Genomic DNA, 24,662 nt, shown 5'->3' on the forward strand with positions numbered 1-24,662 from the left:
CTCCGCGTCAGGGGGGCCGGAGGAGCCGTGATCTCTAACTGGAATTGAGGAACATTTTCTTGTTTCTGCCGGCCCACGAGCCAGACATTCCGTGTACGTCGTCGTGTAAGAATTTCCTTTATAAATAACCACGTTTCACCTCACAGAGTGAACCTACTTACAGAACAAGATGAAGAGTGTTCTGAGGGTCTGGCGCAAACGGCAGATCCAGGTCCCCGCTCCTTTCCTACTGGGGAGGCAGGCGCAGGGAGGGGGCAGCCACCCCAGGGCCACTGCAGCACTTGCGTTACTGAGGCTGGGCCCGGGCCGCTCACTCCCTATCTAGGGGAGTCCTTGTCCTTTAGCGAAGGGGCGTTGTTTTCTGGCTGCAGCCTCCAGAACCTAGATGCTCGGCCGGGAGATCCCACGGCTGGTCGCGCCAGCCAGTCCTTCCCAGGGCAACGTGTTTTAGGTGGAGGGTCTGCCTGCCAGAGACGGCCCTGCTGGACGAGATCATGGTCCTCTCCTTGGGCCTGACGGGCGGGCAGGGCTAGGGGTGCTGCTACAGACTCCCAAGTCTGCCCCTGCTGGTGCCCTCCTGGCTCCCCAGTGACAAATGGCAGCACGGCAAGCCCAAGCCCAGGGCACAGGCCCCTCTGCGCCCCTGCGGCGCCCACGGGCCACAAGGGGCAAGCACTGCTCCCGGGGCACTGGCCCTCTGAACCCCCGAGGTCCCAGCGAGCTGGCCCTGTGGCTCCTCACACAAGGGGGACTCGCACGCAGCTGGCTCTCGGTGTCGGCTGAAAGAGGCTGTTGAGTGGACAAATCTCGGAGAAAACTACACTTTTTTTCCTGATTAAACAAAGGTTAAATGTAGCAGATCAGACCCCTTCCAACACAACTTGACCTCTGCGGGCTGAGGGTGTGAGACAAGCCTCGGCCTCAGGTTTCCCAGGCGCGCAGCCCGCACGTACAGCACCCCTCTCACCTGGCCCCAGAATGGGTGGAAAGCTAATCTGGAGTTACACCGAGGAGAGCAGTTCTGCCTGACGCCGCCCAGAACACTCGGGAACAGACAAGGCAGAGCGTCCACCAGGAGCAGTGCACTTAATGGCCGAGCAGTGGCCTCATCTGCGGGCGGCAGGGCCGACTGGGCCTCCCTCAGCCTTTCGTGGGCCCATGTCTCCCCTCACCTGTCTCCTCACCGGACCCCATCAGCCCTAAGCTCCTCAGAAGACCCCTCCCCTCCATCTCCTCCCTTAGATCCCGCTTGTCAGCCACAGATGTCCAGTCGGAGGCAGCCTCCACCCACCCGCTCCCATCCCCCCACTCGGGCTGCTGTGCATCGGTGTGACGTGGACGCTATCAGCACAGTTCTGGTCCTGGCTATCCCAAACTGTAAGGCAAACTTCTGGAGTGAGAACCAGGGAGCCTCGGGCTGGGATGAGGGGGTGTGACCCCTAGACAGGAGCTGGAGAGATGGCAAGTTGACCCCTTCTACCGAAAGCTGACCTTAACTTTCAGGCAACAGAAAGAGACACAGACACGAGAGCCACAGGGCCAGGGTCAGAGGCGGCAGCTGCTCCTCCCTGGGCTGCAGCATGGGAGCCTCCCCTGGGTCCTCTGCACCTCGAGTCCCCAGCCCCGCCCACCCGGGCCGGCCTGCAGGGACTCCCGCCTCAGGCACCTGCCCGGTGGCCGCAGCAGAGTCTTTTCTTCATGCTGAGCTAATGATTTACCCCCATCACTTTGTAGCAGTTGAACGGTGATCCTCCAAACGACATGTCCACGTCTGAACCCCTAGGATCTGGGGGTGTCGCCTCCTTTGGAAAAGGGGTCTCGTAGATGCAATGAAGTGAAGGATCTTGAGACGAGGAGGTTGTCCTGGATTACCCAGGTAGCCCTCAATCCAGCAAGTGTCCTTGTAAGAGAGAGGCAGAGGGAGAGTCGAGGCAGAAGACGAGGCCACGTGGCCACGGAGGCAGGGCCTGGAGTGACGCGGCCACAGAAGGCCACAGTCTCCAGAAGCTGGAGGAGGCGGGCGGGACTGCCCCGGAGCCCTGGGTGGCAGCCCTGCCTGCACCTTTGTTCAGACTTCTGCTCAGTGTCTGTCGTTTTCAGCTGCCTGTTTGTCGTCCTCTGTTACGGCCGCAGGGAACTAACGCTGAGAGCACAGGTCCTGGGACCCCCCTTGCAGCCCCGCAGAGTGAGTCTGACGCCCCCGCGGCAGCCGTCCAGTGGGGACGGGCCTCTCCCGCTTGCTCTCCTTCTCCAGGCCGGGGGTCCAGGCCGCCTTCGCCTGCCTCCTCCCCACCAGCTCCTCTTTTGTTCCAGGCGCTCTTCCATCTCCATCCTGAGACCAAATCAGACAGAGAGACTCAGTCTCAACTGCCCCTTCTCTCCTCCTTCAGGCGAGCAGCTGCCCTCAGGGGAGGGAGAGGCAGGAGAGGGAACCTCAGCCAGGAGGCCAGGATGACCTGGTCCTGCCCAGCTCTGAGATTTGAGAGAAATTTACGGAAGTCCACGGTTTCAGGGTCTGTGTCAGGCAGATGGGTGCGAACCCACCTTTCTGCTTCCGAGCCCCACGACTTTGGGTGCACGAGCCCGGGGCGCCCCGTGTGCATCCCGGGGTGCGCGGGCCTCGGCTGGCAGGTGTCCAACACGCACTGACCCTGAGCAACGCGACCTGTGCTCCTGTCCCGCCGGCTCCTTTGCCCTCCCCGGCGGGCGGTGACAGCCTGCCCTGCCCTCCACCGAGGAATGTTCCGGAGGAGCCGCTGAGCAGGACGGCTGCGTGAGCGGGAGTCCTCCCGGGGGGCTCCCAGGTCCTGGCTCGGAGTCTGCTCTCTTTGCAGACAGCCACTCCTGCTGCGTGCCTGCCTCGCCTTGGGCACCCCTGCCCGCTGCTGTTGTCAACCACCCCGTCACCTGGCTTTCATGTCCCTCCTGCTCTAGAGGCAGAGCTGGGGCCGCCGCCCGACGCCTGAGGGGTGACGCACCGCGGAGCCCAGGAAGGCGGGGAGTGTGACCCAATGGTGAGTCCTCAATTTTACTCCATTTTAACTTATTTAAATGCAATTGTTAAAACCGATACTCAATTCAGTTACTGGAAATCTTTTTTTGAGTACGTTTGGAACAATGGGGGTACGTGAATCTACTTGTCAACCGTAAACTTAATGAGATCGAAATACAGATCAAGTGTTCCTGATGAAAGCTCAGTGTCCTGATGGAGACACGTCTAAGTGTGAAAGAACACAATGGGTTTTGAAGACAATATGGAAAAAAAAGAATGTAAAATATCTCCTTCATAAACTCTAACGTAATCAAAACGTAATCTAAATGTAATCAATCTAAACATGTAATCAAAAATTGATTACATGTTGATAGGATAATTTTTTAGATACACTGGGTTAAATAAAATACATTATTAAAACTCACCTGTCTCTTTTTACTTTTTAAAATGTGGTTACTGGAAAACTACACTGTGGGACTCTCAGAGTCCGTCTCCCCTTCATCTCGGCCCCGCAGAGGGCGCCTGGCACATGGTTTACAGAAGCGAGCGAGTGCGTGGGGCGGCCAGCTTGTGATTCTCCACAGCCTGCCATCTTGGGGGACGGGGTGGGGGAGGGAGGCGAGCGAGGGGCCCAGAACTCTTTCTTGGGCTAAGGCAGATGTTTAAAGCTGGATTTCACTCTCATGGTCACTGTTTTTTAATTGAGGTGAAATCCACATCACATAAAATTAGCCATTTTAAAGAGTACAATGCAGTGGCGTTTAGTACCTTCACACTGTTTCACAACCATCACCGATACCTGGTTCCAGAACATTGTCTTCATCCCCGAAAGAAACCTGGACCCATCAGTGGTCCCTCCCCACCCTCCCTGCTGCTGGCACCACTATCGACTGCCTGTCTCTGTGCGTTTCCTATTGTGGACATTTCACACACAGGGCATCATGTGCTATTTTCCCTCTTATGTCTGGCTTGTTTCACTTGGCATCCTATTTTCCAGGTTCATCCACGTGGTTGCGTGTGTCAGGGCTTCACTCCTTCTTATGGTTCGATAATATTCCATGTGCAGTGGGCCCCATTTTGCCTCTCCTTTCATCCATGGATGGGCATTCGGGGTGTCCCGCCTTCTGGTGATAATGAACAGTGCTGCTGAAGCATGGCTGTGCACAGACCGGTGTGAACACAACGGTTGACCGTCACCTTTGTGCTCTCTGAAGAGGCCCCACCACGAGGCACTTCTGATTCTGCTTCCTGTGACGGCCGGCCTTCCCTTTCTTTTGACCCCTAGGCATCTGGTGGCCCATCCTCCTTGAGGGGGCCCATCGCTCTCTGTGTCCCGCCACCTCAGGTGCCAGGGCAGCCTTTCCCCTTCAGACCCCTTTGCATGTGGCCATCCACCATCCCACTGTGCCCCGACCCAGGGGACCCAGAGCAAGCATCCTCGCCCCAAACCAATCTTTCCCCACGACCTCCACCTCCTTGTAGGCTGGAGGTCCATGACAGTCACCAGGGTGCGGGTGATGTGGAGGCTTGATTCATTTTGTGGCCTCTGTCCAAACTGGGAAAGTGTGTTCTGGGCTGAACTGTGTCCCCTGAAAATCCATCTGTTGAGGTGCTAAGCCCCAGTATCTCAGAATGTGACTGCATCTGGAGACGGGGTCTTTACAGAGGTGAGGAAGCTGAAATGAGGTCATGGGGTGGGTGCTAATCCACTCTCACTGGTGTCCCACAAGAAGGGATCTGGACACCCCAGGGGTGTGCGCGCAGGTGGACGACCATGCAAGGACACAGGGAGGAGGCGGCCGTCTGCACGCCAGGAGGGAGGCCTCGGAAGGAACCCGCCCTGCCAGCACCTGATGTCAGACTTCCAGCCTCCAGACTGTGAGGAAACAAACTTCTGAGGGTGAAGCCCCCAGTCTGTGGTCGTCAGGGCAGCCTTAGCAAGCCCATGCAGTGACTGCTTCAATGCCCTGTGAACAGCCTAAACCTCCCCCTTTCCCTGGGCAGCCCCAGCCCCCGCTTGTGAAAGCAAGACACTGACGGCAGTCTCACCCACCTCACCGGCCTGTCATGAGGGCGGCACGTGCTGGAAACTGGGCTATAAAAAGGCACAACTATTATCAAACCATCTTTGCCTTCCTCATCACACTCTGGCGTGACTAACTTGGCCCAGGACCCTCCTTGTACTAAACCTGAAATTCCCAGGTCCCCTTGTGCACCCCTGCTGTGTGTTTGCCCCGACCCCTGACTTAGGGGTGGCCACGCGGCTGCTGGCAGGCAGGGTCTGGGCCCTTTCTTTCTTATCTCCAGGGCTTTTCCGGGCCTGGCGCAGAGCAGGTGTTCAGCAAGGGTGTGATGACGAGCGAGTGACACCCCTCCCACAGTCCCCACGACTGTGGACGGGGCTCCCTACTCTTGCTGACTGCTACCGGGCCCTGACGAGGAGAACACTAGGATGAACTGGGGGCAATCTGTGCCTTTCCCAGGCTCGTGCTGGACGACTGCAGCCATTGCTTTATCTGGCAGGTGGTGGGCATGTGCTCAGGGCTCCCCAGGAGCATCGCTCTCGCATGCTCCCAGGGCCTTTCCCGCGTCCAAGGGGGGACGTTGAGGGGCAGGATGACTGAGGCTCCCCAGGGGCACCTTGGAGGGACACTGGCTGACTGCACTTGGGCCAACGATGGGGCTTTTGGGCCACTGAGCACTGTGAGGCCAGCTTCTGTCTCAGCAAGTGGACAATGTCTGCTGCCGGATTCTAGGAAGGGTTGTTTCCACATTTTATTGCTGTGTAATGAGCCACCTCGAAACACAGTGGCATAACTCATTCTATCCTGCCATGGTGTCTGCAGGCCAGGAAGCCAGACGGGCTGCAGCAGGAGGCCTGTCTCTGCCCCTCAACGTTGGGGGCTTTGGCTGGGAGGTCATGAACGTCTTGCTGGCAAAGCTGCAGGGCAAGAGGCACTGTCCTGTGTGGTGGTGCGAGTGGGGGCAGCTCGACAGGATTCATGAGAAGCACACATGCCCTGCCCTATGACGCAGCGGCTCTCCTCAGGACAGGCCCGCAGCAAGTGCCGGCGCATTCCTGCAGGTCTCTGAGACAGGAGAAGCCACTGCGGGACTGGCTGACACAGCCAGGGCCTCTGAACACGGAGTGTCCCGGACCGTGTGGACGGACCAGACGTGTGCTGGCAGCGACCCTGGAAGGCACAGGTAAGAGGAAAAGAGCCGGAGCAGTGTGCACAGGACGCGCCCTGTGGGTACAAGGAATCAGTTTGTCAGTCCGTGTGTGCACGCACCTGTGTGTGATCAGCTGCAGAGGATGCAGAGCGCAGCACCATGTGGCCCAGGGCTGAGGACCAGGGAACACGAAGACAGGACAAGGGAACCTTATCTTCACTGCATATTGTTTTGTAATTTGAGTTTTATACCATGTGAATATATTACCCATTCAGAATTAAAATTCCATTTTTAAAATGCTCATTTTTGATGCTTTTAATCATAAGTTCAAACCTTTCTATAGAAATATTATACCAAAGATGTTTTCGGAGGATGTGCCTTTCCCAAACGCCTACTGTTGCTATGAAGCAGAAGAACAGGCATGACTTGTCGAGTACACATGCATTTCTGCTCCTCAGAACGGCCCTGCAGGGTAGCTGGTGTGGGAATGGTGTCTGCTGCCTTCATCCCACTTATCTTTCTAGACTCTTCTCTGCAGCCAGGGCTGGCAGCCCGTGAACTACAGTTCCCAGATCTCCAGGGCTGACTACGGTGGGAGGCACTGGCAGTGGTTCGGAAGATGGGAGGGCGGGAAAGCCAGCCCAGGCCGGGCTTCTGTGGGCACCTCAGGCCACAGTAGTGGCAGCAGCTGTATGTCAGCAGCGCCCCCAGCAAGTGCAGCTCTGGCTCCTGCTCAGGCAGCAGGAAGCACTGTTTCTGGGAAACACTACTTCTTCTTTTGCTCCTCCGGCCTGAGGGGCCAGTCCCCACCAGGGACTGGTCTGTGGGTGTCCTTATTGCCCCCTGGCTTCTCCTGCCCTCCTAACACCTCTGCAAACAACACCCTGTATTAGATTCCCTCTGTTTGAAATAACTAGGGTGGCTTTTTCTTTCCTAATTAGATACTGATTAATATAGGTAAAATTATCCCCATTTTACAATTAAGAAAATTGGAATTCAGAGAGAAGTGACTTAACCAAAGGGAACTCCGTCCCTGTCTTCCTCACTGTGCTCCAGTCACCCTGGTCCCGTCGCTGGAACACACATCAAGCTCACTGTACTCCAGAGTCTTCACACCTACTCCTTCCGTGCAGAACATTCTGTCCCCTGCTCTCCACACGCACACTCTTTCTCTTCACTCAGGTCCTACACCACGTCGCCTCTTGAAAGAGCCCTTCTCTGGCCACCCGTAATCTCCACGCGCTCTGCTGCATCACCCTGCTTATGTTCTTCATACTTAGTATTCTCTGAAGATATTTACTCACTCAGTTGTCTTTTTGCTGGACTGGAAAGCTCATGAGACCAGGGCAACATGTGTCCCTTCAGCGCCTGGCACTGAGTGTGCGCTCAGTGATCGTTTGCTGTAAGAAGGAATGAACGAGAAGAGTAGTCGGGAAAGTGGCAGATTATTCTGAGCGCCATTCAGGACCTGCCTCGCCTGCTGGCTGCCTCTAGGCCACCGGGAGCCTCCACTGCGTGGGAGCCCACAGGAAGCCTAATTTCTACCATGCAGGTTGTGCCCTCGGTGGCTGCTCAGTTGCTACATGCTGAGTAAATCACCCTGCCTATGAACCTTCCAGAAGGTGTCTGTGCACGAATAGTGATCAAGAGGCAACTTCTGGGGATCTCAGCTCCAGTGAGCAGACTGGAAGCAGATGGCCTGTTAGAAGTCAAGTGCAAGAGCTGGGGGGGATGGGAAGAGCATCCCAGGTCCACAGCAGTTTGAGCACTTACGCTGTGTGTGCACCAGACACGGGCCTGGGACCTGTCCTCCTAAACAACGACAACAGTTCCGGGGCTCTTCCTTAGATGCACCACAGCACAGTGTAACCCTGTAACCAGACAGCTCAGGTTCAAATCCTGCCGCTATTCCTGACCGGCATCATGACCTTGGCAAGTCACTCAGCTCCTCTGTAACTTGGTTTCCTCATTTGCAAAATGAGAATGTTGATGATAACAGTATCACTTTCATAGGGTAGTTGTGAAGATCAAAAGAGTTAAATCAGGGGCCGGCCCCGTGGCCGAGTAGTCAAGTTCGCACGCTCCACTTCTGTGGCCCAGGGTTTCGCCGGTTCTGATCCTGGGCGCAGACATGGCACCCCTCGTCAGGCCATGCTGAGCTGGCATCCCACATGCCACAACCAGAAGGACCCACAACTAAAAATACACAACTATGTACTGGGAGGCTTTTGGGAGAAGAAGAAGAAAAAAAGAAGATTGGCAACGGATGTTAGCTCAGGGCCAATCTTTAAAAAAAAAACGTGAAATCACTTAAAATATTTAGAACAGAGCTTGGCATGACATATCTGTCAGTGGCCATTGGTACCTTGTATGCTGAGTTCCATGCCTGTATCATGTTATGTAACCCTCCTAGCAGTCCTGGGAAGGGAGGCAGTAACATTACCCCCACATTACAAACAAGGACGCTGTGACACCGAGGTTAGAGAAGCAGTCTTGGATCCAGAGCCTGGAGCCATGCTTCAAACCTAGCTGTGCCAGAATCCCTAGGAACCCTCTTAATCACACCAGTCCAGAGAAAACAGACCTATCCATAGGCAGTGCCAGGGCAACATGGTAACATTGTAACTCTAGCATGCCTACACACTGGCGCTTGGAGGTGGGGCTGTGCGACCCCACAGAAAGAGGAGGCCCTGCCAGGGGATCAGACAGGCCCAAGGTCCAGGAGCATAGCTGCTCAGAAGGGCACTCTAGGCAAAGCATGGAACATCCGAGGACCTACAAACCCTCTGACTCTGCTAGCCTGGCAAGTTCCAGGCAGGAAAGGGGCTGTTGAAGCTGGAGAGGTAGACAACCTCCGAACCACGGAAGGCCTTCTAGATTGTGCTAAGGAGTGTGAATTGCATGTTGTAGGTAATGAGGGACACTTACAGCTCTAGTAGGATGTGAGCTGGAGGGAAATCCTAAGGACTCCTCAGCGATGAGAGCCCCTTCTGCCCTGGCTTGCCCAGTTCCACTAGACTTGGGTGCTGACAGCGGGCGCCCCGCTTCTTTCCGTCTCTGAATCTGGAGGTTTCGGCATATGAGAGCTGCTCCAGCACTCAACGTCAACTATGACGTCTAGTAACAATGTCTGCGGAAAGCAGGAGAGGGACCAGAAGTTTCAGAACTGCAAAGGATCGCCCCCGAATAGGCCCCAGATCTGAGGGAGCAGCATCTGGGACCACTGGGCCCCGTATGGTCCACCCTCCCTGACTCGGCAGCAGCGTCCGGGCAGGGCTTTGCCCCGCACACGCCTCCAGAGACATCGAAGGATGAGAGTGTTCCCTTCACCGCGGCCAGGACAGAGGCGGGACGAGTGCGGGGACTGGAGGGGCCTAGTGGCCCCACCTAAAACGGTCTTTTCTCTAGGGCAGAGCCTATTTCTCTCGGAGGAAGGGTCGCATGTTGTTCCTCCTCTTCCTTGCTGTCAGCCTCCTTCCTCCAACAGTTCGCCCGCCGGGGCCCCCGCGGCAGCGGCACCGCGGCTGAGTCCCTGGGGAGCTGGGGGAGTGGAGGCGAGTAGCGACCGCCTCCGAGCGGGGCCGGGCGGCGCCTCCAGCCCCCGGCGACCTCAGCGAGCACAGCGGCCGTGAAGGGCAGGTCGGGCCGCCCCGCAGAGGGCGAGGCCGAGGGGCAGCCGGGCGGGCGGGGCCGGAACGCGCTGAGCGCGGCGCCCTCGGCGGCGGGGCGGGCGGCGGGACGCTCCCGCGCGGCACTCTGGGAGTTGTAGGCGCTTTCCTTTCCACGCTGCTTCGGCTCCGTGCTCTCGAATTCCGAGGACGTACAAGCGGGTGGGCGCCTGTGATCCCAGGCTGTGAGCTTTGGGGATCGTAATTTCTAGAAACGTGCAGTGAACAAGACTGTTGCCGTGGCATCCTCCACTCTGCCTGGTTTGAGGACTGCATTTCCCAGGCGACCTAAGGAGGAGGGGCTTCCGGCGCGCGGTGCATCGTGGATATCGTAGTCCCGCGGGGCTCGGTCTCGGCCTCCCGGGCTGTCCGGGGCCGTGGTCCGAACTACATTTCCCTTCCGCCTGCCCTCTCACCCGAGGCCGCCTTGGCGCGAGACATTGGCGAGCAGAGTGTCTCCAAGATGGCCGCTTGGGGAAGGAGGCGTCTTGGCCCGGGCAGCAGCGGCGGCAGCGCCCGAGAGAGGTAAGATCCAGGGCCGTGTTGCTCCTCTGAGGGCGGGCGGCTCAGGAGCCGGGAGCCGGTGGGGCCTCCGGAGGCTGCAGCGCCCTCCCTGCCGTAGCCCCCGGCTCCCCCTTCTCGCCCGCCCCCTCCGTCCGCCCGCCGGGCACGCGGGGTTCCAGCCCGGCCGATCCGGGATTGATTGGGAGCCGGCGCCGCTAGGCCTGGCCAGAGCGGCCTCCCAGAGTGCTCAGGAGAGGGGGCGACGGCGGGCCGGGCGAGGCGGGCCGCCGCCGTGCAGGGTGGGGGCCGAGGCGGGCCGCGCGTAGAGGACCTGGCGCCCCGCGCAGGCCCCAGGGACCCGTCTGGCTGCCCGCGGGCCGAGCGGCGTGCGAAGCTTTCTGCCCGCCTGGCCCCGCGCGTGGCCGTCTCGGCCGCGGCCCCTGACGCGGCGAGGAATGGCTCCCGGGAAGGAGAAGGAAGGGGAAGCCTTCCTGGAGCAGGCTGGCCGCGGGGAGGGCAGTGCAGGCTGCACGTTTACCGGGGGGGAGCCTCAACCTTCGCCACTTGGGTCTCCCGGGCCGGGAGCCGGCCGCTTCCTCGAGGGGCGATTCTTGCGCCCCTGCCTTGGAAGTCCTTTGGAGTGACCTTCCCTAATGAATGATGTGTGGGAAGGGAGCGAGGAGCTGGTTTCTTCCAAGGTGGGTGTCGATTTGGAGAAGTGATTTCTAGAAGATGAGATTTCGTGTTTCGTATTGAATTTACAGTTTTTGCTTCTGGAAGGCGATTTCAGCTACCAGAAGCGACTAGAAGCTGTTCAGCCACCAGAAGTTTGGGAAAGGATGTGTGTTGGTGGAATCACCCAGATTAAACTGTCCTATTCTATCATGGTATAGCAGAGGGCAGGCAAGGTTTGTGTTGGCTTTTTTTTGTCTTTGTGGTGAGGATTGCTAAACAGAACAGTTCTCTTTCTCTCCCTTTGTCCCCTCCTCTCTGTCTTTCTCAACTATTCTGCATTGTTCCTTTTCCTTGACTGATTCCATCACATCTTCATTGCTGTTGCCGGCCGCTGGTTTTCGCAGCCCAGAAGATTCCTGTTTGGTGGCTGCGATAGACCCCGTTAGCTTGCATTTTATTCTTGAGCCCCGAGTCATCCAACATCGTCTGTTCTGCATTTCCTCTTCCTTGGAAAAGCAGTGGATGGCAAGCAGATATTTTTGTTTTTCCATCTCCCACCTGATATTTCTTAGATTGGGCAATAGAAGGAAGTTAAAGAAGTGACCTCGATGATTTCCAGACGGCCTTAAAAACTAGCAAACATTTTCAAGATCTTTAATGCAAACAATCCTTTAGTAATAGGAAATGACCTGTTTGGAAAACTGAGTATGAGAGAGAAAGGCATTCCTCCTTACTGGACAGAAGCAACAGAAAGGCCCCGTGGAGAGGTCCAGGCATCATACAGGGCGATGCCAGCAAAAGTGAAGCTGTTACTGATCTAAGAAATTAGATATTGGGGATTTTTTCTCTCCTTGGTTCAAGACGAGCATTAATTCAAAACAGAGTTTGCCAGTCAGCTCATAGGCAGAATGCAGTCCTTGACCGTTGACCCTCACTTTTATAGAAAATTTAAATTAGTTGCCGATGCTTATAAATGGAAAGATTTCACATAAAACTCTCCTTCGAAAGCTGAGCAGGGCTGCCTTTTTGGTCAGGGCATGTGCTCTTCTTCATCGTTCCTCACCGGGCAGCTTGACTTGCTGCCACCCTGTCTCCTTTGGGGCGCAGGTGGCAGCCTTTGGCCTGGAACTGAAGGTGCTGCTCACACATGCAGATGTTGTGTGTCAGCCAGGAATGGTGCATCTGGTTTTGTGGTTTGGGTGGCGCCGTCTCTTCTCCTTCCAGATAATGTGGTGTGGCCGGGGGTACCCCTCTTTTTGCCTTTGCCGTGGGGCCCTGGCTGGGCTCTGCTGGAGCAGTCGCGTGTCTGAGCCCCATTTCCCTAAGGTCCTCCCACACTGAGCAGAGGATCGGAACATAACCCACTGCTGGCCAGCTAGCTAACTTCTGGGCACACCTCCACTCTTGCTCAGCGGGTGGGGACTGTTCGACTGGGGCAGGCCGGATTAATTGATTGCCCAGCACTGTAGACCCTGAGGCCTGAGTATATTATTGGCTCTTATGACTGAAGTAGGCTGTTTGTGTGTCTCTTAAATGACTTTGTTCCCTCTCACATTTGTGCTGACTCCAGTCTCAGCTCCACGTTGTGACACCACTTTCCTGAGGTGCTTTATGCTGAAGCTGAAGGAAACATTGTCTGGTTCGGGGTGGGCCTGAGCAGAGCGATGCTTTGGGCAGACTTTCCAGATTTGCCAGCGGCTGCAAACTGCAAACCGTGCCTTGTATTTAAAGGCCCTGCCTGGTGCCAGTTGTCCACAAGAATTAGTGTCGTCAGCTGTGTGTTAATGATGGTCTAGTTTAGAATACACAGCGTGTGGATTCTTGCTTTACCCGGTTCTCGAGTCTAGAGCTGTGTTAATTCAGTAGCCACTAGTGACATGTAACAATTAAATGTAAATTAATTAAAACTAAGTAAAATGAAAAATTCAGCTCCTCAGTCACATTAGCCACATTTGAAGTGCTCAGCAGCCACACGTGGCTTGTGGCTTGTGGCTACTATAGTGGATAGCCCCGATGTAGAGCATATCCACCAGTGCGGAAAGCTCTGTTGATAGGGCAGTGCCGGTCTAGGCCAGAATAGGAGAGGGGTGGGAAAGTACAGTGGTGGCTGCTTGAGTGTTGATTTTTCGCTACTGCATTAAATCTAGAGAATCAACGGTGTGTGTAACGGAGAACATCAGACTCTGAGCTGTAACCTGAATTCTTGTCCAAAATTCAGCACACGGGCAGTGAGCACACAAAACAGATTGCCCCTTGTCCCACTGGTGTCTTTGAGACACACTTGCCCACCTAAGAAGGCGCAGTGCAGGTACCTGTGTGTTTTGCCACTTGGGTGCCAGCATGGACCAGCTCACAGACGGTCCTGCCTGTCCCATTGGGCCGCTTGTCTTCACTCCCTCAGGACCCCTGAGCATCCCTGAGTTCTCCTTGATTGGTGCAATGTGAGTATAGCCACGTGCTCTGAGCTCCTGCCTGTGTCACCATGTGAAGATTACTTGATCTGATGCTGACCGTGCTGTGGGACAGCAGCACTGTTGAAGGCCTGGAGCGTTTCGAGGGCCGGGTGGACTGGACCGAATACTCAGGGTTTAGGGTGAAGTCAGTTTTTGTGGCTTGCCCCTCCTCTGACTTGTGCAGCCAGTTTTCAGGCAGCCAGTTCTGTGAGATGCTTCCACATCTTTCTGTGCCATGCTTTATTCCCCAGACCTTGGTCCTCCTCTTTTTTTCCCCCTTTTTCTCCCCAAAGCCCCCGGGCACATAGTTGTATATTCTTAGTTGTGGGTTCTTCTCGTTGTGGCATGTGGGATGCCGCCTCCCCATGGCCTGATGAGTGGTGCCATGTCCGTGCCCAGGATTCGAACTGATGAAACACTCGGCCACAGCAGTGGAGCTCGCGAACTTAACCACTCGGCCACGGGGCGGGCCCCTTGGTCCTCCTCTTTGACAGCTTTGCTTTAATCTGTGGATTGGACTGGCAGGGTCTTGGATGGCCCGTGGAGGGTTTAGTTTGCAGTCCAGCTGAACAGATGGATCACAAGCCATCTGGGCAGGTGGCTCACATTTCTGGGGTGACATTCCCCTTGTTCTGATCTGATCCTTTCCGTTTAGAGCTGGGGACCCTTAGGAGCTGGGTATTTTATTTCTCTCGAAAGATTCCCATTCTGGCTCTTGTGGGTATTGGAAATCCTTCTTTTCTCCGGGTCGGGATGAGCCACGCAGGGACAGCATCTTCACCCCTCTCTAGGTGTGCAGCCCTCAGGATTGTGGGTCCCGCTCAGCTGTCTGCCAGAAGGTCGAGTCGCACTTGGCTGGGCCACACACTCCAGTCCTGGAAGTTGGGTACTGTGGGTTAGATCTGCTGGGCTTCATCCTTTTGGGTGTGAGTTTCTGTTTTCCTGGCCTCACTGAGCTGTCTGGATTCCAGCTGCAGTGACTTGGGCCTCAGTGCTTCAGTCCTTTAGGCCACATTCCATTTCAGGCCTAACTTTTTGAAGAAGGAGGGGATGATATTGTGTCCAGGGAGGTGAGGAGGAGGCTGAGGCCAAGCCTGAGTTGGACTTCTCAGGCCTGGTGGACACCAGGTTGGACACCAGGCCTGGGTGTGTGTGTGTGAGTGTGTGTATGTGCACACGCATGCCCTTCTGAGTGAGGGCAGTGGGAGGAGGTGGGAAGGACTCCACAGAGCGAGCACACACGGGGACCTCCCAGCTGCCACTTTGTTCTGTCCCTGGTGCCAGCAGCAACTGCATGGGCCACCGAATTCTTAGGAAAGCCAATAATCCCCTAGTAGTCATAACAGTTCTTCAGCTCAAGGCTGTCCAGTAGGACTTTCTGCCGTGACACAAATGTTCCGTATCTGCACTGCCCGTTAGGGTAGCCATTAGCCACACGTGGTTGTCGTGCATGAGGAATGCAGTTTGTGTGTCTGAGGAGCTGAATTTGTTATTTCACTTAATTTTAATTAATTTAGATTTAAACAGCCACATGGCCTTGGAGTGGGGTGGCACTTTGCTGCTGTCATTTTGGCTTGCACAGTGGCCCCACCCAGTGAGCAACTGAGAGGGAACTTGAGTCCAGGCCTCTTGGCTCCCACACTTGGGGCGCTGTGTTCTTGCTCCCAAAGCAGAGCTGCCCCGTCACCAGAGTGCAGAGGAGGGGTGTGCCGTCCTGCGCAGGCTGTCTCTGAAGCAGGTGAGCATGGCAGGGCCCTGTGGAAGTTCCTTGGCCTGTGTGGAACCCTCCCCATTATTCGGGGCGACATACCTGTCCCTTTCCATCCTGACTGGCCTAGAATGTTACTGCTTTCTTTGGCTCCTGAGGAAGCAATTTTTCATTAGCCAAAAGTGGGTTTCCTCTGCCTGGGGCTGGAACTGGAGTCCACCCCTCACCTGTCCCAGGCGGTCAGGGACCACACGCTCTTCAGGCGGGAAGCAACCTGACATAGGGGCCTAGTTTAATTTTTCAGCCACCAGTTTTCTTAATTATTGTAACTGTTTTTCTTCTCCTGTCACTCTTCAAACATACTTGCAGTAATCCCTGTTGGGAACCTGTCACATTCAGGGCCCGTGCTGGGGATCCTGTGATGAAAACGCAGTCTGTCTTCAAGGAGCTCGGGATCCATGTCCTTCTGTATTTCGGACGGGAGCTCTCGGCTCAGTCCCGCCCGTGAGCCCAGCGCCCGCTCCCGGGAGTGGGCCCAAAGCACCTGCTTCCTCCACAGTCGGATTTGATCTTCTGGTTGTAGCATGACCAGAAGACAATGGCGGCTGGGGCAGCTGGGGCAGTGCTTGCTTCAGTGAAACAGGGCAGTGGAACTCTCCTCCTGGCCCTCACGGGCAGGCCTGCAGGGGTGTCAGAGCAGAGGACCCCTCAGCGCCGAGAAGCCGCCTGTGCCCGGACTCGGCTGCAGTGGCGGCTCGTTCCCCGCGAGCGTGGGCTTCTCTGCCAGCCCCAAGAAGCTGCTGGAGCTGGAAGTGGGCTGCCTCCTGCTCCCCTTGGCTGCGGAGGGCGCATGGCTGGCTGGTCTCTTCACCCCAAAGAATACAGGGCTGTTGAACAAGATTTTTGTTTTTAAGAAAAAGCTTATAATTAATTTTCCCACTACAAAAGAAGCACGTGTTTATTTTTATTTTTTTTGGAAAATACAGAAAAACGTGAAGAAAACTAAAATTTAAAAGTCACCTGTTAGGCCGCCATCCAAAGAAAACTATTGTTGACCCTTTTTCCTGTATAGCACCCTTTGATACTTCCCCCCAGATATTTTGTCTTGGACTTTTAAAAATTATATGTTCAACACATCAAAAGTGTGTTTCTAACATGTGAAAAGTCACAAACTTGCTACTAGACGGAAACCATGCTGAATGAAAGAAGCCCGTTACAAAGACCGCACGCTCTCTGATGGCGCCTGGATGAAGTGCTCAGACGAGGCGCGTCCATGGAGGCGCGTCCGTGGATCGGCGGCTGCCAGGGGCTGGGGAGGGTTGGGGAGAATGGGGAGTGACGGGGTTTCTTTTCCGGGTGATGAAAATGTTCTAAAGTTGATTGTGGTGTTGGCTGTACAACTCCGTGAAGATGCTGAGCCACTGAATTGTACACTCTAGTGGGTGAATTGTATGGTATGTGAATTTGATCTTAATAAAGCTGTTATTTAAAGAAGTACAAATCCGGGCCGGCCCTGTGGCCGAGTGGTTGAGTTTGCGTGCCCCCCTTCGGTGGCCTGGGGTTCGCAGGCACAGATCCTGGGCGCGGACCTACACACCACTCAGCAAATCACGCTGAGGCGGCGTCCCACATGGAAGAACCAGAATGACCTACAACGAGGGTACACAGCTAGTCTGGGGAGAAAAAAAAAAGAGGAAGATTGGCAACAGCTGTTAGCTCAGGGACACACTTCCTCATCAAAAAGCATAAACAAAAAAAGTTAAAAAGTATAAATCAAAACCACAATGAGAGACCACCTCACACCCATCAGGATGGCTACTTTTTTTTTTGAGGAATATATCATTGTTATAGGTCATTCTGGTTCTTTGTGGGACATCGCCACAGCAAGGCTTGCTGAGTGGTGTGTAGGTCCGCGCCCAGGATCTGTGCCTGCGAACCCCAGGCCACCGAAGGGGGGCACGCAAACTTAGCCACTCGGCCACAGGGCCGGCCCCAGGATGGCTACTATTAAAAACAAACAAAGCAGGAAATAACAAGTGTTGGCAAGGCCGTGGAGAAATTGGCAGCCTCACGCCCTGCTGGCGGGGACGTAAAATGGTGCAGCTGCTGTGGAAGACAGTGTGGCGATCCCTCACAAAAGTAAGAATAGCATTACCATATGATCCAACAATTCCACTTCTAGGTACACAGCCAAAGGAAATAAAAGCAGAGACTCAAACCGGTATCTGCACACCCATGGCAGGGTTATTCACAACAGCTAGAAGGTAGACAACTGGAGTGTCCATTCACGGATGAACAGACAAAGAAAATGCATGTGGTCTGTCCACTCAGTGGAATGGTCAGCCTTAAAAAGGAAGGGAAAGCTGACACACGCTCCAACGTGGATGAACCTTGAGGACGTCACGCTGAGTGAAACAGCCAGACACAAAAGACAGACACCATATGATTCACTTATGATTTACCTAAAGTTGTCAAATCCACAGACAGAGAGTAGAAATGTGGGGGTGGAGTGGGGAGGGAATTGTTGTTTAATGGGTACAGAGTTTTAGTTTTGCAAAATGAAAAAGTCCTGGAGATTGGTTACACGGTGTTGTGAATGTGCTTGACACTGCTGTACTGTCACTTAAAAATGGTTGATAGTAAATTTTATGTGTATTTTACCATCATTTAAAAAAAAATAATAATAAACCTGTGTGCTCACCGCTCAGCTTAAGAAGTCGAAAACTAGCACTCCCCTGGCCCACGCGGCCCTCCTGCAGGCAGAGGGCACCTGTCATTCCGTGCTTCTCTTCGCAGTTGCCAGTGCCCCATCCCTAAACAGTGCCTCCTTTAGCCCCGGGCACCAGGCGTCGGCTGTACCTGAACGTGAGCGACTCCATCCTCACTCTCGTGGAGAACATCACGATTTCTCTCTTCTCTTGTCAATAATCTTTTGCTCTCACCAAACAGTGCTGCTCTGAACATTCTTGTGCAGCTCTGAATCTTGGGGAGGTGTCCCCAGACTTTGGGGATCCCACGTTTGAGGCTACTTCTGTAATCCCAGGTTCCTTTGAGACTGGCTTCGAGATGGTGTGGAGAACCATGGGGCCAGAGTGTAGGCAGGCTGCCGGCTGCACACACAGGGGGCCCAGATCTGGGGGAAACGGACTTTGTCCTGTCTGTTCCTCATGGCCACCTTTCCACTGAATGCCTGCGTTCCCAGGGGATTCCTCTGATGACTGCTCCTCAGGAAAGAGAGGGGAGACAAGGGTCTCAGGCCGACTGGTGGGAGGCAGGTTCAAGAGCCCCAGTCGCAAGTGGCCATGACCCTGAGGCAGCGTCTGAGCGGCCACTAAAGCTCAGACATGCTGCCGCCCTGCCCCCCAGGCTGGTTCAGGGCCCACAGGCACAGCGGTCTCTGTGTGGGCACAGGGTGTGGAGAATGACCCTGGTCCGTAAGGACCACAGAACGTGCCCAATTCTGAAGGTTCCAAAGGGGCCCCCTTTCTTTCCAGAGCCATTCCATTCCTCTCCCCAGTGACAGGCACAGCTCTCAGGGATTTGTGTACCCACCCAGAAATGCCCTGTGCACGTGAAGTAAACATGCGCTAATACAGTGCCCCGTGAACACTGCTCCATACTCGCCTCGTCGCTTTACTTCTTGGAGACTTCTCCGTCATCAGTGTGCTCGCCCGCTCTCCCCCTCTCCCGCGCATGCTCTCCCTCTCTCTCTTTTTAACACAAACTCTTTTTATTATGCTCTCTTGTGGGTCATTTCATACCTGCAACGCAAAGCAAAAATACAGCCCCTTAGGAAGCCCAGGGCTCACAAGATTCCAACTGGCTATTCCTTACTCTTGTTCTTAAATCTGCTTTTGTGTACCAGGGTTCAAGTTCGGGGCTGGCTGGTGATACTCTGAAATGGTTCAAGGCAACCTTCTACCTGGGTTCTTTCCTTAGTTGGATTCCATTTGACCTAGAAAGAAAAAGCATGCCACACACTGGGTGCTGGCGTAGCCGAGCAGTGGCGGGACGCGGCTGTCCTGTGAGGACTCAGCCAGCAGGCTTGTGAAGTAAGTTTGTCAGTCGTGAAGAGCTGAATCCGGTGGGCTGGGCAGCCTGTAAAGCCTAGTTTGCAGAGGCAGGTGGCGCCCCAGCTGCTGCAGCCAGGGGTGGAAGGTGGGTGCTGACTGCTGGCTGGGGTGGTCTCTGACAAAGGGGGCCCCTCCTCCTCGTGTGTCTGTGTTGAACCTTGGCTTCTGCTTCCTGTCCATCAGGAGGAATCCTGGAGATCACTTCTCCAGACTTCAGAGCTCGCCCTTTCCCCGTGGGAACTGCGAATCCCTCTCCTGAGTTGGGTGTAGTGGGTTTGGCTTTGAGAGCAGAACTGGTGAGTCTTAGGGCAGTGACTATGACTTCGCCTGTGAAGCGCCTGCAGTGTGGCGTGTGCTCTTTTGTTTTCACCCTGTGGCTAGCTGGCTGCTGGTGATGGATCGGCGTCGGGTAACCTGCGCAGTAAGGCCTGGAGGCGCATGGAAGCTGCGGCAGGCGTTGGCAGGCCCGGGGTGCCTGCGCTGGGCGAGCCCCGTGTCTGCACACACTCAGAGCTGTGGTGTGGTGAATGGCTCCCGGCGTCCATTTGCCATCACTTCTGTGCTGTCAGGGCTGACTGTGCACCTGAGAACAGCAGTGAGATGGGAGCCCGGAGGATACTGGCCTTTCTCTCACTTCCAGGCTCCATGGGCCCCATGGACACTCCCACTAATCTGTGTTAACAAATGATGGCAGCTCACCGAGCCCACTCTGCCTGAGGAGCCAGAGCCAGCCCGCCCCCGGATGGGCTGGGAAAAGGCGGGCCTGGGGGCTTTGGCTTCCGGCTGGGCTTGCAGAGGCATGGGCAGCAGGGAGCTGGGAGGGCTTGGTTGACAGAGGGTGGGGCTTCAACTAGCATTTTCTCACCACATTTGGGATGGCTAGTCTGCTGCGCAGAGAAGGGCACTGCGCGAAGGTAGATTTGGGCTTTGGCAAGAACATTCTGTAATCCAGCTGTGACACCCACGTTTACTTTGAACGTAAACGTGGGCCAGAAAGTGTGCCTCGGACGCTGACAGCGAGGCGGCGTCCGACCTCGCCTTGACAGTCAGCAGGACACAAAGCTGCCCTGGGAGCGCCTCCTCTTCAGGCCTCCCCGTTCCCCTCTCTTCTCTCCCCTCTTGTCTCTTGCCTGACAAACTGGAGAACACAGCAGTTCTCTGGGCCAGGAATGCCCCTCCCCGCTGTCCCACACACTGGGCGACAAGCAGCCTTAGCAGTGACTGTCATCCTCCTGCGACTCGCCCGGCGAGGGAGCCCCTGTCTCTAGGTCCGCCTGTTCGCCAGCGGGGCCTTGGCAGTGCCGAGCCTGCGAGGAGCCACTGACGCCACCTCCCTCTGAGTGAAAACCCCATGGGGGAGCCCCACAGAGGCCCTTGGGTGGCAAGCCCGACTTTCCTCATTTCATCAACTTGCGGTGGATTCCTACAGAAAGAGTCGCTAACCCACGCTGGAAAGACGGCCCTGGCCACACTGCACTGTCGCAAGCTGCTTTGGCAGCATCCTCCAGTCAGGGGGCTTCTTGTCCAACCCCCAGGGAATGACTTCTCGCCAGTGCGCCTGGTTAATTAGGGCCTGTGGTTTCACCGGGAGGCCTCCCTGAGCGCGGCTTCATCCTGGTTCCTTTTTCAGGGGCAGAGCTCCCTCTGCCGAGTCCCAGCCAGTGCCTTTGTTAAGTGCCCCCGTGCTCCTCCCCTGCGCTGGGGCACAGTCAGCCCTCTACCTAGGACTTTTCACTTCCGATTTGACCACAGGAGAGCATTAACCAGGCATTTATCCCATTAGAGGGAAAGCCTGCCTCCTAGATTGGCTTATTTGTTTGCTAAAAGTAGCTTTTATGGCCCCGAGTTCCGCCTGAGAGGAGGACCTGGAAGGAGTGCTCGCTGGTCTGGCTCTCCGATCACCTGTCCGTTTCCCTTGACGTTTGCCTGATAGTCCAGTCCCCACCACCCTCAACAGGGCACTGTTTTCATCTGTGCAGGAGGGCTGGGACCACCCTCATGCTGGGCGTAGGCGTTTTGGGGGGGACCTTGTTGAAAAGCCTTTGCTGGCCCCTAGTGTGCACAGTCCCTGCCCAGGAGGCTCGGAGCCAGCGCCCAGTGGCTTTACACTCAGCAGCCGCTTGGTGGCCATGCCGGCTCCGCCAGGCCCCTGGGCCTTGTGTCTGTGAGCATGCAGGGCTCAGGCGGGTGCGCCATGCTCACCTGTGTGTGCCCAGTGCGCCGCTCCAGAGCCCTGGCTGGAGGGCTGTGGACTCGGGCGGGGGAGAGGTGATCACGAGGAGCCAGATGTGAGTCCCGGGGCCTCGCCTCCTGTGTGACAGTCTGACCGCTGGAGCCTAGGGGTTGCTGAAGGGGCGAGGCTGCTTTTCACTGAGGCGTGTGAGCAAAGATGGCTCTGCGCAGCCTGGTAATAATAATACAAGTTAAAACACCTGGCCCAAGCCTCCAGAGCCGTGTCCAGCAGTGTCCTCTCAGGCTGGATAAAGAAGGCTTCTTATCAGATGAACAGAAGACACAAAGCAAGGGGAGGCGGCACATGCTGGGCGGCAGTGTAGACACTCCACCAGCCCTGGGCAGGCTGGGACCCCCCGGCCAAGACGATGGGGCCTCTGCAGGGCTGTATGTAGGTCTGCCCATTGCGGGGGTGGGAAGTTCCCCCTGGAGAGGCCTCCAACTGAGAATCCTACAATGGCCTAAACTGCCCCCTTGGCCTGTGGTCACTGCCAGGTGGAGCCGGGTTGCTGTCCGGGCGCGATGCAGTGCCAGGCCTTCCAGAAGGCCGTGACTTGTCCTCCGCTAGCACAGGTCCCAGCAGCCCTCCCTGGGCCAACTCAGCCTCTTGAACTGGGTCTTCGTGAACAGTGCTTCCTACGTGTGTGAGCAGCGTTTCCTGGGCCAGCAGGGGCAGCATGGGTGAGAACATTGGGCCTCATGTGACCCCCCCACCCACTGATTTCAGTCACTGCTGTTCCTGGGGCCCTGTCGTTGCTCACCCAATCAGAGGGCTGCGTTTTCTGAGCAGTGAGCCAGGTTCCTGGGGCTGCCGGCCTGGGAAGGGCCTTGGGGGCTGTGGGCAGCGTGTCCTCCCTTGAGGACCAGAGGAGTTTGTCCTCAGTCCCCCAAGGCGAAGGTGACCCCACTTGCCTTCTGTTCTGCAGGCCAAGGAGGACTACTTGTGAACTGTGCCAAGGGCACGGTGTTTGGCGTTATCTGTCTCGGGTCTGTTTCCCTCAAAAGATCCGCCCGCAGTTGCCCTGATGACCCCAGGGCAGAGCTCATCCTGCCCACCTCAGGCTTCGTTCCGTCCGTGCTCATGTGACTCGGGGCGGAAATCATTTTCTCAGGGCTCCTCTGCTGATGCACAGATCTGTCAGTCCATGCTCTAGGCTAACGGCCAGGCCCGGGGCCTGTTGTAAGTTGTCATCTTCTTAGAGGTTGGGTCCTCCTTTTCTGTGTCTTTTTATATTTCACTATTTTATTCTTTCAGAAAAAATAAATTCCTTACTGATTATCATGTACACAGAGTCTAAGGGAGATAAAAACATGAGTGAGGCATGCCCACAGGAGCTCAGGCCCTCTGCAGCCTGAGGCCCAGCCTTGCCCTCAGGGCCCTTCCCGTGCGCGCCCGGAAAGACGCAGCAGGTGCTTCTCAGCCTAACCATCTCCTCTCTCTCCCGCCCTCCGCCGCCAGGGTGAGTGTGTCAGCCACAGACTGCTACATCGTGCACGAGATCTACAATGGGGAGAGCGCCCAGGACCAGTTTGAGTACGAGCTGGAGCAGGCCCTGGAGGCGCAGTACAAGTACATCGTCATCGAGCCCACCCGCATTGGCGACGAGACCGCCCGCTGGATCACCGTGGGCAACTGCCTGCACAAGACCACCGTGCTGGCGGGCACTGCCTGCCTCTTCACGCCATTGGCCCTGCCCCTGGATTACTCCCACTACATCTCCCTGCCTGCCGGCGTGCTGAGCCTGGCCTGCTGCACCCTCTACGGGATCTCCTGGCAGTTCGATCCCTGTTGCAAGTACCAAGTGGAGTACGACGCCTACAAACTGTCCCGCCTGCCCCTGCACACACTCACCTCCTCCACCCCGGTGGTGCTGGTCCGGAAGGACGACTTGCACAGAAAGAGACTGCACAACACGATAGCCCTCGCTGCCCTGGTGTACTGTGTAAAGAAGATTTACGAGCTCTACGCCGTATGACTGCCGCCAGCGGGGAGCCGCAGACCAGCCACGAGAGACCGGAGGGCTCCGACGCCGCGGCCCCAGCCTTGCTCGGAGGCAGCAGACCTGGGAAGGTGTTTGGTTTCATATTTGTTATTTTAAATACTACCACAGATCAGTGTACCGAGGGTTTCAGCTCATGACACTAGGACGCGGGTGTCTGTCACCCCCGGGGCCTGAGGCTGTGGGAGTCTGCCTGGGCGGCGGGGTGTTGATGGGAGCCACGCAGAGGGGTGTGAACGCGCTCGGGCGTTAAGTGTATTGTTTAACTGTACCATTCAGAGCCAAGCAGAAGCTGTCGACTATTAAAATGACGAGAATTTCAGTGGCAGGTGTGTCCTCTTTCCCTCACTGTGCCTACAGCGCTGCTGCACGCTCTGCTCTGGGGGCCGCGTGCAGTGGAAGGAAAGGCACGCTCCCTGCCCCTTGCTGCAGCCTGATGTCACCACTTGCAGCAAGAACAGGCCTTTGAACAATGGTCCTGGGGCCAGACCCCTCCCAGAGCAGTCTCACGTCTCCCCTGGGCCCTGTTTGCAAGGCCAGCACTGCTCAGAACTGTTCAGGGTCACGTAAGGATTGGGAAGGAGACCCAGGGGCCAGTGCATCTCCATTTGGGTTCATGTGAGGACACGGGGTCTAGGACCTCTAGAAATTGTGATGTAGGAAGACACAGAGACTAATGTCTGTATTTTTCTGAAAGCGCTGAAGCTCTTCCTGATGTGGACTGAGCTTAGCCCACTGCCCGAGCCAAGGGGAGGGCCGAGAGCAGCCTCCGTGGCCGCGCTCCAGCCTGGCGCGCCTGCACCTCTCCCACACCAAAGGGCACACTGTGCACTGTCTCTCACATTCCTTTTAAGGCTCTGGATAAATGGGAAATTATCCCCTCCACAAAGAGGCCAGGCCCCCCTAACTGCAGCCTTCCTGAGACCTCTGCCCTCGGTCGTCCCTGAAGAGCTACACAGCACGGCCGTCTGAAAGGCCCGTCTTTAAGAGACAGCCAGATTGATTTCTCTCCTAGTTTTAAAGGATGCACCAGGAAGAAGTGACACCAGGGAGTGCCGAAGGGGTGTGAGAAGGCATCAGAGGACTCAAGGGGGTGGCTGGACCAATTTTTATAGGGGGAGATCCAGAGCTTTTAAGATCTCAGAAGGGACCCATGGCCCACAAAGAGTCTGACAGAGTTTAA

At 56.0% G+C, this 24,662-nt stretch overlaps 1 protein-coding gene and 1 long non-coding RNA gene across 2 annotated transcripts; one reads left to right on the forward strand and one right to left on the reverse strand.

Moving 5' to 3' along the window:
- Nucleotides 1-5,808: 5,808 nt before the first annotated feature.
- On the reverse strand, nt 5,809-9,829 carry LOC124247459 (uncharacterized). Its single transcript, XR_006890744.1, has 3 exons — nt 9,095-9,829; nt 7,471-7,566; nt 5,809-6,240 (listed from the first exon to the last, which is right to left on the reverse strand). It is a non-coding gene; the product is annotated as an uncharacterized LOC124247459 (long non-coding RNA).
- Nucleotides 9,830-10,231: 402 nt separating this feature from the next.
- Nucleotides 10,232-23,801, forward strand: TMEM11 (transmembrane protein 11). The gene is made up of 2 exons (XM_046674899.1): nt 10,232-10,359; nt 22,939-23,801. The coding sequence occupies exons 1-2, from the start codon at nt 10,298-10,300 to the stop codon at nt 23,453-23,455; spliced, it is 579 nt and encodes a 192-aa protein (XP_046530855.1). The 5' UTR covers nt 10,232-10,297; the 3' UTR covers nt 23,456-23,801.
- Nucleotides 23,802-24,662: the final 861 nt, after the last annotated feature.

The sequence above is a fragment of the Equus quagga genome, chromosome 11 (assembly GCF_021613505.1).
Source record: "Equus quagga isolate Etosha38 chromosome 11, UCLA_HA_Equagga_1.0, whole genome shotgun sequence".
Classification (NCBI taxonomy): Eukaryota; Metazoa; Chordata; class Mammalia; order Perissodactyla; family Equidae; genus Equus; species Equus quagga.

Excerpts from the sequence above, each read along its gene's own strand:
- TMEM11 (XM_046674899.1), top strand. The coding sequence starts at position 10,298 with ATGGCCGCTTGGGGAAGGAGGCGTCTTGGCCCGGGCAGCAGCGGCGGC. Across the intron at positions 10,360-22,938 it reads GGCGGCAGCGCCCGAGAGAG|GGTGAGTGTGTCAGCCACAG; the intron begins GTAAGATCCAGG and ends CTCCGCCGCCAG.